The sequence below is a fragment of the Hetaerina americana genome, unplaced genomic scaffold, assembly GCF_022747635.1.
Source record: "Hetaerina americana unplaced genomic scaffold, ioHetAmer1.1.p SCAF_17, whole genome shotgun sequence".
Classification (NCBI taxonomy): domain Eukaryota; kingdom Metazoa; phylum Arthropoda; class Insecta; order Odonata; family Calopterygidae; genus Hetaerina; species Hetaerina americana.
Window position 1 is genome coordinate 1,040,706 of NW_027286730.1, and position 15,128 is coordinate 1,055,833.

At 35.1% G+C, this 15,128-nt stretch overlaps 1 protein-coding gene across 3 annotated transcripts in view; it reads left to right on the forward strand.

The window, feature by feature from the left end:
• The window catches only part of LOC139687112 (protein argonaute-2-like), a 58,569-nt gene that overhangs the window by 33,352 nt on the left and 10,089 nt on the right, over positions 1-15,128 (forward strand). For all 3 annotated transcript variants that reach the window (XM_071584229.1, XM_071584228.1, XM_071584230.1), the window contains exons 9-14: positions 348-480; positions 3,846-3,965; positions 4,140-4,262; positions 7,875-7,990; positions 8,713-8,891; positions 11,624-11,777. In XM_071584229.1, the coding sequence (XP_071440330.1) occupies positions 348-480; positions 3,846-3,965; positions 4,140-4,262; positions 7,875-7,990; positions 8,713-8,891; positions 11,624-11,777 (825 nt within the window). The remainder of the gene's footprint in view (positions 1-347; positions 481-3,845; positions 3,966-4,139; positions 4,263-7,874; positions 7,991-8,712; positions 8,892-11,623; positions 11,778-15,128) is intronic.

A 15,128-nucleotide genomic window follows, 5' to 3' on the forward strand; every position in this document is an offset into this window, starting at 1 on the left:
TAGTTTGTCTATGGACATCCTCCCCATTAAATGGGTAAAGTGTACTTTTTATCCACATGAAAATTTACATAGCCTATCACTTAGCCCCGTAATTATTCTACTGATGTCTATGTGCTCAATTTTGTTTCTTTTGCATCTGATAGAAGTAACTTTTCAAATAATAAGTTGAGTTATTTCTTCTTTTTTGCATATATTTTGTGCCAGTGCATAGTTTGGTATTTTTAATCTACAAATTCCATTTTTATCTTCACTCAGTGTATGGTCATAATTAGATTTCTCCTGAATCAAATCATTGAGACAAAAACATCTAATCGTCGTGTTTGTTTATATTCTGCAATTCATTTCAGATTTGATGTTGAAGGAAAAAATATGACTGTGGAAGAATATTATAGGACTCATAAGGGGTATACATTGAGGCATCCAAATTTTCCTCTTCTTCATCTAGGATCGCTGCAGAAGGAGATGTATATGCCATTAGAGGTACTGCTTAGTTTATTTTCCACCCTATCCAATCCTATAATAATTTACGGATTCTTGTTATTTTTGAAAATCATTCCTGGCATTCATGAATAAAATTGAATGTAATATTCATCTCATTTTTATAAGGGTTTAGTTATTATTAAACTTTGACAGCTATAGATGTAAATGTTGTTGCCAGTTGACTGCTTTTGTTTTATCAGCTGGTCAGTGATGGCCTTCCAATGTAATTGTTGACTTGTCAAATTGTGTGTCTACTTCAGATCTGTTGGGATTCGCTATGTCACTGGCCCAATAAACTCGTGCTTTTTAAAGTATTTCTTATATTCATGTATTGTTTAGCATAATTTAAGTTTATTATTGATACAAGTGCTTGCATGCTAATATTAGCTTAATTTATTTACTATTAATTATAATGGACCCTGGCTTGCCCTATTAAATTTTTAAAACTTGGTAATTTTTGTCAAATTGTACATTTCAATGCACTTAATTTAGAAATGGTTGTAAAAATTATCATGAGTATAATGATAAAGTGATATATTGTTTCAATTCCAGTTAGTTGAAAATAATGTCATATTGCTTGAAGTCTCCAGCCACAATGGTATGGTAGCAAGTGACCTGAAACTTGGGAAATTAGTGAAAACCAGAAAAAATAGTCTTTGACAGTTAAATTAGAAATTGGCAATTTTCCACAAAATAAAATTTAATGCGACCAGTTTCAATGTAACTACATCATCATCAGGTCTACCCGACGATGATGTAGTTACATTGAAACCGGTCGCATTAAATTTTATTTTGCGGACAATTTTTTATTAATCATGATATTCCACCATATCACGCCTGAAAAGTGTCTTTTTAGTCTTTCATGGAGTCATAAGATTGTTGATAGGCTATGATGAAATTATTTTAAGGAAGATAAGCATCTTTTATATGTCATTGTTTGAGTCTTAAGTGATACTAGTTGAGGGAGTTTTCATGACTTCAGGAAAGCCAGTGTTTCAGCCCTCAGGAATATTTTTAGATGGCAGGTGGCACGAAAAAATATGCAACATAAGTACTGCATACAGCAAATCTGAAGAGAAAATAATGTAGATATTTAGTATTTGGCACTTGTAATGAAAATAAATTATTTTAAAAATTTCATGTGAAAACCATAAGTATATTTTGATTTTAATGACATTGTGGTTGTCTGGGATAATGAAAAGATTTTTTTCCCCATAGCCAATTGAAATTGAAGCCGTTATTTTTTTTGTGTAATGATTCTTTGTTAACAATTTTTAAAATATCCTTAAAATGTGCATGCTTCATATGTTTTATTTTTTCCAGGATTCAAATTCTAATCTTTCACAAACAAGCAAGTCAGCAAGGGGTTGGCACAGTATTGAATAAAAAGGTAGGAAGAAGGGTAGTCAACACAGAGGAAGCAACGATAGAATATTACTAGTAGAGATAAAAGCAGAACTGAGGAGCTCTGTTATTGTTTAGTTATATATGTCACCAAGCAATCAAAACTAGGAATAAGTTAATAGGGTGTATGGCCAGTTATAAGAACATCATTGAGTGTATTCCTAATTTGGGAAATATTTGATAGTATTAGGGGAATAGAATGTGACGGAAGAGTTGGTGATGAGGTGGGGGATTACGATTTAGATTGTAGGAATGACCATGGGGAGGAAGCAATTGAATTTTGAAGGAGACAGGGGTTAGTCATCACCATACACAGCACAAAAGGTAGAGGTATAAATGGAAATGCCGGGTGATTCAGAATGGTATCAGATTATATTATGGTTAGGCCCAGGTTTAGGAATAGTTTGATCAAGTTGCACAGCTTTTTGGGAGCAGATGCTGACTCTAATCTAAGTTCAGTTATGAAGTGTAGTGTCCATTTCAAAAAGATTACATAGGTGCGTGTTAGGAACTGGAATGTAGGAGAATTACATGGAATGACAAGGAAGGAGTATCAGTCTGGAATATCATGAATGAGGGAAAAGAGCTGAGTACTGTTAAGGAAAAATGGAAATATATTGCAAAAAATGGATATCGAAAGCCACAAAAGAAACAATAGGAAGTGTTAATGGGAAAAGGGCAAGGAAACCATGTATCATGGATGAGATGATTAGAAAGATAAATGGGAGAAGGAAATGGAAGAATGTAAACAAAGAGTTAAGCAGAAGGAAGTAAAAAGAGTTGAATAATAAATTGACACTGGTGACAAATAGAGCAAAAGAAGCATGTTGGAAGATGCAGTGCAAGAATGTGGAATGTTTGTAAAGGAAGGGTGAAATGGGTGCACCATAATAGAAAGTTAAAACACTATCGGGAAGTAAGGAGGGAAGATTTTTATTAACAGTTAGTCGGGTAAGGTAATAGTTGAAACAGAAAAGATACAAGAGAAATGGAAGGAATATATATAAGAACTGTTTGGTAAAAAACTTAGGTCAACAAGCATGGACAAAGAAAGAGAAAATGATGAAGATTAAGATAACTTAGGTCCAAGCATACTTGACAATGGGATAGAAAGAGCATTAAGGAAGATGAAATCAAATATGGCAGTGAGGGTAGACAACATTCCTACAGAACTACTTTGAGGTTTAGGAAAATATTGGAGGAAGAGTGTATTTGGATTAATTTGTAGCATCTATTGGGAAGGAATCTGTCTGGAAGACTGTGAGATCATGTGAGGACTACAGAACAATGTTTGATTTTTCATGCAGCTAACGTTAATCTCAAAATCATCAACAAAAAGATGGGAGGGCAGGGCAAATAATTACTTAAAGATGCATGTTCTGGCAGGTAGCCCTCAGAATCTGTGAGCTTTTTGAAGTCACCAATGATGTTCTCTGCTACCCTTGTCTCAGAGCTTGCTTCACATGCCTCACAATTCTATGGATGATGGTTCCTCTCGTTAACTTCTCGAACCACTCATGGCTCCCCTCAAACACTTTAGACGTTGATGATCCTGAAATCTTCTAAATGAGGTCGGCATAAATCACTTTCCCCTTCTCCAGAATTATATTCTCATTAATGGTGTTGCATTGCAATTGCTTTTAGTTTGTGCATATTTGATCTATCTCGATCCCCCTTAAGCATTGGTGTGTCTTATAGGCTGTTAAATAAAGTAATTCATCGTTCATGGATCACCCAAAATTTTATCCACTGCCTTTTTCCCCTGAATTACAATGTACACTCCACTGTATTGTGGTTAAGAATAAGTTGCTAATGTATGTTTCCATGCCAATTTTAATGAAAATCTTGCTGCTGAAAAAATTTGACGTCATCCATTTTTGTTTTTTTTATGAAGGTTAACGTATGTTTAAATTGAATCAATGCCGTAAATCCCCATTTTAGTATTTTTCCTTTCGTTCTAGCTCTGCTCAATTGCTCCTCGACAGGCTGTCAATAGAAAGTTAGATGAAAAGCAGACAAGTAAAATGATTACCCAAGCTGCAACGGCACCTTACATAAGAAGACAGAAGATAAATGATGCTGTAAGTGTTTGCATATAAAGTGTGAATCACATTTTCACAAGTATCTAATATATGATAAATCTATGACAGTTAAATATGAGTCAGACCCTCATCCCTTTGCGTACAACATTTTCTCTTTATTTCTTGTGATCATATCACTGTTGTATTTTTATGAAAAGTTCTTTCTATTTTCAGCTGAGACAAGTGGGCTTTCAAAATGACAGAACAATAAATGAATTCGGTATTTCTGTTGGAAGTCAATTTGAAAAAGTGGGTGCAAGAATTTTAGCACCTCCAAGTATAGCTTACTGGAAAGGGGTAAGTAATGAATGTCATGTCCAACTATGGATAGTATTTTTCATAGTCTCATTCAGTAACTCCCTTTCCTGATGATCTCCTAAGAAAAGGAGCATGGTGTTTATTTCATCAAATTTTCAAGTTGATACCCCAATTAGATGGGGCTAAGGCTATGCATTTTATTTCCTGTTAGTTCTTGTAAATTGAAATGTGCAAAATTAGGTTTCATTTGCAGGATAAACTAATACTATTTTCACAAACTAATATTTAATGTGAATGAATGACAAATGGGCTATGGAATATCAGGCTGTTTATGGTATAGTGCATTTTATAGTTATCCATAATATTATCTAGAAATGTACATGCACATCATTTTTGGCATTGACAAGCAAAAAAAAGCCACATCATAAGTTATTTCAGCAATATATGAGCCCCCTTTTACTAGCTTCTGCATACTGACCTGTGCTAACATTTTTTTCCTATAAGGTTAATGTATTATTTTATACATTGCTTAAGATATATTTCTTACATTGCATAAATTACAGGCATTGGGTGTTTGTACTTGCCTTTGTTATATAATTGTTAAAAGTCCAATTTAAAGGCAGAAGTGCTGTTTTCGGATTGAACTGAAATAAATACATGCTCTTCTCCTTAAGACCTGTGACAGTCCTCATATTGGGATGTTCTTCCTTAATATTTATCTGTTACTTTCTCCAATTTATTCCCAAATAATTATTCTTTACTTGTATATATTCAGTGAATTGACTCATGCTTTCTCAAACCATCTCTCAGTATCCACTTAGTGGATTCTCTCCATCCAGTATCACTTTGTGGATTTTCTTCACCGTTTCTGGAGTCGTCACCTCATTTGGTCGACTAATGCGATGCTTGTCTTGACAGCTCGTACGGCCTCGTTTAAACTCGGCTACCCAATATTCTCCTGTTGTTAACAAAGAAGGTGACTCACCCAGAGTAGAATCCAGTTCAGCTTTTATATTGGTGTGGCTGAGGCCTTTCAAATAAAAGTATTGTATCACATAGTGATGACCAATTTTCTCCATTTTCACAAATTCACTGAAGACGTTCACTATTGATGGCTGCCAAGCAAATACTAAACAACGTAGCGTCTTCAAACGTGAGAGACATATGCTTTATAGAGATATATTTTTCAAACAACTGCCGCCATCTCTAGGTCAGGCCGGGTACTTCTGGGCCTTCTAATGTACAGTAGACTGGCATGATATTATGACGGCTCATGTTCCATGCCCAAATGAATCACTTCAGTGTGTTCATGATGAGTAATCAGTGTTTAAATCATTATTACCTAATAGCTGATTGCCATGACTTTTTGGGAAATTGTAGCCATCATTTTTGGTAGTTAATCTTAGGAATAATGATATCAACTGGAAAACTATGAATGATAATGTCATTCCAGGATCTTCATAGCATGCACTGTAATAATGTAATAATATGTGTAAATATTTTTGTTGATCAATATCAGTAACTACATTACTTTGAAATCTTGATCATGGCATGCCTCCATCTAGAGGTTATGCATCTTAGCATGGGTTGAGAATATATTTTAATAATGCAAATACTTCCAAAAAATTTATTTTTTCTTTTTAATTTTTGAAATACTATTTTTTTAAATTCTTACTAAATTGTGTGCATTGTGGTGTCATATTTGTAGCCATATTACCTATGCCAAATTACCTAAAATCTACGTTTGGGAATGTGGTGACAGGAAAAATAGACATGGAAATTTGTTACTTGCATACAAACAAACTGTAGGACTAATGAACTTACATGAGCTATTTAAAACAGACCTGTAACACTTCAATTACTCAGATTCTGTCCATTGCTTGACATTTTTATCATTACTGCCATTTAGCTGAAAATGTAAGAACCTCTTAAAAGTTACCATCTCCTCAGTGGCAATGACCAAAGGATATGGACGCAATCAGAATAAAATGAGTTTGTTTTGCTGTCACTTCTTTTTAAGTGGAAAGGTGGCTAAGATATTTTTATGAACATTTCAATAATATTCCCTTTCAACCATATTTTGGTAGCATATCCAGCAAGTATTTTGACAGAAAAAAGGTTATAGAACAGTCCTGATGTATTTCTATTGCATTAAACATTCTTCATTATTTCTTTAAATATCCTTGTGTGTCAAGGTCGGTTTTGAGCAATGAAACTATGTATGCTTTTTCTCTCTTCTAAGTTACGGTCTTTGAGAGTATTTTGTCTGGGCAACTCAGCTTTCGACTTAATTGGAGAGAATAATGCTAATGATATATTTGGTATTGAGCACCTTTTGTGCTGGTCTCTTTGGACCTTGCCAACCCAGCACAAACCCTGATGTCAAAATCAATTGCAAAGGGCAAATTCTGTGATTCCAGAAGGTGGTCAGAATCTGTTTAAAACCAATGATGATGCTGCGGATTGGCTAAAATTGTCCCTTGGAAAACAAACTATCGATGAAAAGTTCATACTACTAGAAACTGTGATGGGGCAGCCTGAGATGATCATACATAAGCATGACAAAAAATAGAGATAAAATTTTATGATTTTCATTTTTATGAAGTTTTTCACTCACTCTTAATATTGAACCATCACTGTGGGTGCCACAAATAGGCTTAGACCAATTAATTTTACATCTATATTTGAAATGGCAGCAACGAACTGTACCTTGGGCATTACTCACTATTTTGGGATCTCATTATATGCTCTACTTATTATAGAAGGCTTCCTTTGCATTTCACCATCACTTCTGCTGCCTTAGGCGCACATTCATGTGTCATATTCTATGCCTAATGTACCAACAACCTTTCTGCCAGCATTTCCTTGCCTTTAAATCTTTTCCTCTATTTTATCAGTTTTCACTCTAATAATACTTAAGTTTTAGAATAATTTACCATCACTTCTATGACCACTGTGACCTTAGTAAAGCTATTCACAACTCTCCTTAGATCTATTCAGATCTCAGCCAGCATTAAATAGCTTTGGATTGGAAATCACCTATCAGTGAAATGGTAGCTCTGTTTTTTCATTCACAATGGTATTATTGTCAAGTATACAGTAGCATGGTAATTTTCTCTGTGGTAATATATTTCTGAATTATTTCCTTTGATTTTGTATCATTTTCATGATGTAAACATTAAATATAATGAAGAAAAGTGCTCATTCCTGCTTTGCTAATGCTAATACAGTTCATTATTGCTATTCCTCATTGGTTCCAGATTTTTCCATTAAATATTTTTTTAAAGATGAGTCATTCAGCTCTTTATTTTGTTGTCACCGTATGTGACTATCTGTTTTTTATTCAAAATAGTAGTGGGGTTTTTTAATACATTAAATAGCCAAATAGCGTAATCAGTATCATCAAATAGTCATGTTATCCCTTTGGATTTTCAGATAATGTCTTCCCCTTATCCTCTTGAGAAAATGTGTATGATTTAAATATACTGATTACAATTTTTCCAACCTTCTTTGTTTAAAAATCTAGTTATCACTTAAAAAAATTGAATATAAGGTCTGTATTAGAATTCATACTAATGCTTAAGATACCAAGTAAGACTTAGTATGGTACTTGTAACTTATTTTTCAAAATTGTTTATCCTTTGATTGTAGGAATTAGTAGCCCCAAGACATGGTGTGTGGAATGGAAAGGCATTTATCCAAGGACAACAGCTGACAAATTGGGCAATCCTCAATTTAGATTCCTATGTCCGTGATGATAAGATTCAGTATGTATTGCTTTTATTTAGATTCACTCAATAGATCTATTCAACTAATATAGTTTATATTTTCTGCTGTTTGAAAAATCTTCCAAGCTGATATTTGTGTTATTTTTTACTATTTACAAAAGTTTCCATTATTCATTCATTATTTTGAATGGGCTATTACTCTGTCCCATCGTCAGAATAGGTTAAGTGCAGGAATTTCTTCATTTACGTACAAGTTAGATTGCTGAGAAAACATTCAACAAATCAAATCTCAATGTAGCCCTCATTCTATTGTGAAGTCTATGCCAGTCATGTTTCCCGGAAAAATGTTCTTTGAAACAGAAGACCAATTAACAATTTATAGGTGAAGATAGATGTAGGGAGGGAATTAAGGAAAGAAGGAAAAGTGAATGCAGGAGAGACTGAGAAGCAATAGGATGCTGAAAATTGTGATTGGGAGAATTTTTTACAAACAAGGTGGAGGTAAGAAAAGAGGTGCAAAATTGGAGGAAATTGAGGGAGGTCAACAGAATGAATAAAATTGGAATGACTGTATAATGAGGTTCAAGGGTATTTAATGAATGTTGTGTTAGTTAGGTTTATGAAAAATCAGCGCTTCCTTTTTTAATACATTCCCGGGAAAACCACCCGAACCAGTAGACTGTTGACAATGTTGATGTCAATTGTCTATTTTGCATATTTACCTGTATAAATTTCATAATATTATTTTTTGTTCAAAACAGGGATTTCATTCAACAGATGAGTAGTGCTGCAAGAAAAGTTGGAATGGCATTCTGCCCCCCTGTCAAAGTATCCTTTGATACTCGAAGGGAACAAAGAGCAGAAGTATGGCTTGATTTTGCCAAAAATAAGAACTTCCAGATTGTAGTGGTTGTGGTGTCACCGTTTGGAGGACAGTATGGTGTGTATTATTTATTACTACATTATTATACTATTATCATGTGTAATATGCACCTTATTTTATATACATGTCATATTAAGAGAATATAATGTATGGACCTCCACCATTGGGTATCAGACAGACAGCACCACTGTCTTTCTCTCTTGCACTTAATCATCTTACTTGCTGTACTGGCAGAATGTTTGTAGTGAGTGGAAGAAGGTGCCTCCCCTTATTTCCCAGCAAGTTGGTCAGATTCCAGTATTATATTCTATGTGTTATTTCATGGATGGGATGTAGCTTAGGTCCATATAGGGTATAGCATAGGCCCAGACATACTGGACAGTAATAGAGAAAGGAAATCACAGATATTTATATCCAATAAGGCTCTAGGGTTTGATAACATCCCCATTGAACTGTTGAAGCATTCAGGAAAACATGGAAGGAAGAGTTTTTATGGGCTAATTTTTGAGGAAGGAACTTGGTTGGAAGATTTCATCTGATGTGTTAGTTGCAATCCCAAAAAAAAAAGATTGTTTGATTGTGTGTGCAGCTCAAGTGCTGCTTATTTAATGAGCAGTTAAGGGTAAATTGTTACTTGGGGTCAAGGTCAAGTTAGGTTCAGAAAGAGGAGAGACAAGCATAATGCCTCAGCAGTAATGAGGTTACTAATTAAAAGGAGTATTGAATATAATCAGGATGTATTTGTATGTTTTTTAGATTTCAAGAATTCATTTAATAGAGTGAATTGGGTAGAATTAACGGATTGCTCAAAATTGGAGTATATCAGAGGAAGAGGGGGACTTTTTCAACACCTGCATGTCACATACTGCTGAGGTGGAAGTGGTGGGGATAAGGCTGTGTTCAGACAAGGGGAATGACAAAGGTGTCCAATTTCACTGATGCTTTTCAACATACAAGAGTTAAAATTCCTTCAGGCCTGCAAAATACCTGTCTACTTTGGTTGTTAGTTTTTGTTTGAAGAGAAACTATCCACCGAGGAAAATTTTGTGATTGGGAAAGAGATAAGAATCCTACGGTACGGAGCCCATTCAGACAAATAAGGCGGGTGTAGAAACAATTTGTATCTTAGTTCATGCATTTTTTCCATGGCAGTGACAATTGTGTGTGGGTGGGCATTGTCTTCATGAAAGATGACTTTCTTCCTTTCTAGACCTGGCCTTTTTTCATGTATATTTTGCTGTAGTTGGCCCAGTGTAGGTTAGCATTGTTTGACAGTGGTAAGGTAATCTTTCAGCAGAATTCCATTTGCATCCCAGAATACTGAAGCCATCACCTTTCCAGCCAACCATATTGCCGTTGCTTTCTTTGGTGGTGGTGAATCTACATGTTTCCACCGTATTCCGAGAAACTGAGAGATGCGGCGACAGTAAATTTTATTGGATTCATCTGCCAAGTGTGCATTACAATGCGACAATTTCAGAGCGTAAGAATCATTTGCCTTGACTGCGATTCAAACCGGGATCCCTCAATGTCCGGCTAAGTGCTTCAGCCAGTTAAGCTACCAAGGCCTCTTAATGATTTTTACATTCTGAAATCGTTGCATTGTAATGTTTCTACTGCTTTGACTGCTGTTTTGTCTCTGGGATATAGTAGGAGACCCAAGTTTCATCTGTGATCGCAAACTGGCCCAGAAAATCTTGTTTGCTGCTCTTAAAAGAAGTCAAACATTGTTTGGAAATTTCCATTCTCTTTCATTTGTGATCCTACATCAAGAGTTGCGGCGGATAATTTTCATTTACCCATCTAGCAGATAATTTTCTCATATCCAATTTCATTGTTAAAATGTGATATGTCTGTTCAGGTGACATCTCTACAGCTTCAGCGATTACTCACTTTCAGTGGGGCATGCTCCGTGACCATTATATGCACTTTAAAAATACTTTCTGGGGTAGTGGCACATTTTGGCTGACCACTACATGGATCATCTAAGCTGTCCCGACTAAACTTAAACTTGTTTGTCCACTTGGCAACAGTTGAATATGAAGGAGCAGTGTTTCCCAGGGTGTTCTGAAAGTCATCAGGAATTACCTTTGCTTTCATACCTTTCTTTACGAAGCTAATCATTGCTCAGTTATCAATTTTTTCCATTTTCATGAATTACTGTATGGGAACAACAACAGAGAGGCATCACACCACAGATCTCTTCCCAGAACATTGACTTGTTACGTGTTTACTCATAAAGGATTACATGGTAAAATCGTTGCACTAGTGCTGACATCTGGTGATGATGGGGAAGAACCATTCAGAGTATCCTCTTGGTTATGTCTTTTCAGAAAAGATTCAAACTAGGTCAATCATGCATGCATGTTTCTATGAATACCGGCGTATTTGTGTATATGTGTACCTGTGTTTGTTTACATTTTTCTACAATCTTTGTAATACATTCGGGGGATAGAGATGGTGCAGTGGCTATCGTATTGGCTTCCTACCCAGAGGGCACGGGTTCAAATCCCAGCAGCGTCGAATATTTTTCAGTGTCTTGATCCCTACTTGAGGTGCTTTGTGGGGGGCACTTTGAGTGAGTACGCCGTCCGTCGGATGGGACGTTAATCTGCGGACCCCTTGGCGCCTTTCGTGAAGGCTAATGCCGACGCTGGGTTTCTCTCCACCCTTCATTCTTTCCCACCCATCCCTAATGGTGCCAATGACCTTAGCTGTCAGTCGCCTCCCATAAATACTATTACTAGTTATCCATTAGTTTTTTCTGTGTATTTCTTTTACATGTGCAGCGAAAGTGAAACAAGTGGCAGAACTCAAAATGGGAATTTTAACTCAGTGTGTGAAAGGAAGCACCATACAAGGGTTGAGGCCAGCCACCACAAGCAATATTCTATTGAAAGTCAATTCAAAACTGAATGGAGTGAATCACACAATTGATAATAGGTTTGTAGTGCATTATTATACTTTCTATTATTAAGTAATGTAATTAGTATAAAGGCTGATGAAAAGCATGTTCATATTTCACATTAAAGTCATGTACCCAGCCAAAAATGAAATGCAGTAGTCTCAATCTGTCCGTGCAGATTATCTGTTTTGTGGATTACCAATGCTATTCTCATCCTAGCACCTCAAAATTTTAATAAAATTACAATCGTATGGAGTGATGGTATGATATTACAATGTAGATAATTTAATGCTTTTAAACTTGAATACTTTTTTAAAATACAAGTTTGAAATTTGTAGTCTTCCATAAAATTGTATTTAATGTGTTAATTTAAACATTCATTCATAAAGGTGAAATTGAGATCCTTGAGACCTCTTTAAGAATGACCATATGAGATGTATTCTTGTACTATCTGTGCTTTCCCATTATCATTTCCCTCACATTTACTAGACCTGATAATTCCATATTCTCCTTTAAGGTGAGCAGATACATAGTTTTATTATGTAACAAATAAGTCATTAACTAATTACACTGCAATGTTTTAATTGGTATCAGATGATTAATATGAAACCATATCAGTGATCTTTTGTAAACACTCATCCTACGCCAGACATTTGTTTTTTCTTAGCTAAATGATTGGTTTAGCTTTCTGAGAAAAATATTCTGCTATTCACTTGCTGAATATTAAGTGTTCTTGTAAAATTAAAATTGCACTTAACGTTGCCAAACTCCATGAATTGAATACAAGGTATGGTAAAAGCAAGTGTCCGTATATATGTTGATATCACAACTGTATTTTGCACGTGTTCCAGTTATTGGTGTTTATCAATTATATGTGCATACTTTCCATCCTTCTCATGCATCCTTTAGCCCTAGTAATCGAGAGTTTACTTTAGTCTAAAATTTCTAGTAATTTTTTCAATTTTGTTACTATATACCACCCCCAGCATAATAATGTATGTAGGTTGATAATTTTTGGACGAGGATATACTCAGGTCATTCTCTATATATCAGGTGATATTTGCTCATTGGGTTAGGTACAGTTCCTTTCCCTGTGTTGCCTCGAGTTTTTTATTAAGTTCTGGTTCCATTAAAAAAATCACACTGCTTGCATGAAGCTCCAGGAGTTGTCCAGAGTCATCCAGTTTTGAACTCAGGCCCCCAACCAGTAACTGAACATTACTACTGTTTCTATGCTGTGGAAACGCATGAAGATGTAAAATAATGATCTTCTGGTGATAAGGAAGGGCAAAAAAACCCATGGTTCATTGAAGGGATTGGAAACAAATGCATCACTTCACTATTACAGTGCACCTGGAAGTGCTTGAATGAATCAGGAAATTTTTATGACTACTTCAAGACAAAAGTTTTTCCATAGATCAATGAGTGTCTGAGTAAAAAATATTTCCAGAAAAGGTTGTTCTTTCGTGTGATAATTTTCTGTCTCACAGCAATGAGGACATCTTGGTTTTAGATGATTGAGAGATTATTGCTTTCATATGTGATATCTCCATTCTTCAGCTAATGATCAAGGAGTTACTGAATCCATGGAAGAACACTACATGTGAGAGCTGTTAAAGATTCTGGTTGCAGAAGATGCGAACATTTCAACTTATTGGAGTAAGATGCCTGTTATCAATTCTGTTTTTTATGTTTCTAATGCATTGGAAATTATGAAAGGAGAAACTATAGAAATACTGGAATAAAATCCTTAATGAAGGAAATTTCACGGAGTTTTCATGGACTCGAGAACCTCTGTGAAAGTACAGATGTTAATTTTGAATATAATGTGGATGCACATATCTTAAGTTTGGTGGTATCCCAGCAAACATCAGGGCATTGTTTATGTGTGCAAAATTAGTGGAGTGATTTAGAGAAAAACTTGAATGTGACAAATGAAACAAAATGATATTATTTTGATCAATTTTTTAAGCACAATTTTTTAGTTGTGAGTATTCTTACCGTACATTTCGTGGATGGTGAGTTGGAATGGGTGATGTAATGAAAAGGAAGTAAGGCGGGTGTTTATTATCACCTATGCTTTTCAATGAATACACAGAGGAAATGATAGAAGAGGCTAGGGAAAAGCTGGATATATGACTATAAGTTGGTGGGGTAATGGTAAAGTCAATTAGTTCTATGGATGATCAAGCTTTGGTTAGTCAGCCAAGGGGTTACCATCATTGCTGAGTGCATTTTGTATGGGATGGGAAGAAATGGAATGAGAATCAATGTAAACAAAACACAGGTTATGACATTTTTTAGAATTAAGAAGGCTTAAGTTACATGTTAAAACTTAAGGTCAAAAACAAGTGCGGGTTGAACCTATTTAGGATGTCTTTTGGGCCAAGTTATTCAAAGTGGTGGGGACTCAATAAAAAGAAATGTGTTATGCAAAGGAGAGAATTCATGGCACTGGCATTGAATGAGAATGTTGAGAAAAGACTAGTTTAAACTTTGATATGGAGCATGGTTTTGTGTGGTGTGGAAACATGGTTCATTGAAGCAAGGTGTGAATTTGAGGCTTTGAGACGTGGGTGTTAAGGATGGAAAAAGTAAAATGGACATAAAGGAAATCAAACTAAGTACTAAGCAGGGTGATAAAAGAGAGATAAAGATTGGGGCTTGATACAAAGTAGGCACTCAAAGAATACAATGGACTCCTGAAATACGTAAAAAGTGTATGTTGTAGATGAAGGAATATACTAATAATTGATATAATTTTTTTCCAAAATCAGTATTGGAGAGTGAGTTAGTGTCTGGGGGTCATTTGAGTTTAATCATGAGTAATTGAGTTTGCATATAATGTCTATTACTGTGGTGGAAAATAAATGTTATGTTGACTCAATCTAGCAATTGTGAGAACTGCAGAACTCTGATAAGTTCCCATTTCCTGCAATAGGTTCATTAGCTAATCTATGGAACACCATTGTTCTGGTTACTTTCTATTGTAATATGTTACATTCTTTTTCCTATTCCTAAAATAATTTTCTCCTAAGGAGTTGTTTACCATTGAATGCAGTAATCTTTGATTTACAGTATTACCTCTGACCCATTTGACGTTAAAGTTCAATAACCCTAATATTCAGCTTTATTAGTTTTCAAGTTGGTGTAAAATTTAACCTTGTATATCAGACACCTTCCTCTTAACTTCTATGAAAAAGTTTAAATGGTACTCTTGCTTTCATTTTCCTTGAATATTAAAATTTTACTGGGGCATTGCATATTTTCTTTGCCATAAAATTCTTTTTAGCATTCTTTTTACCTTCCCTTGATGTCTTTTGGTTTCATCAATATTTCTGACTACTATGCTCAGTATAGTTGATCTTTTGTGGAGTAGCCTAATGTGC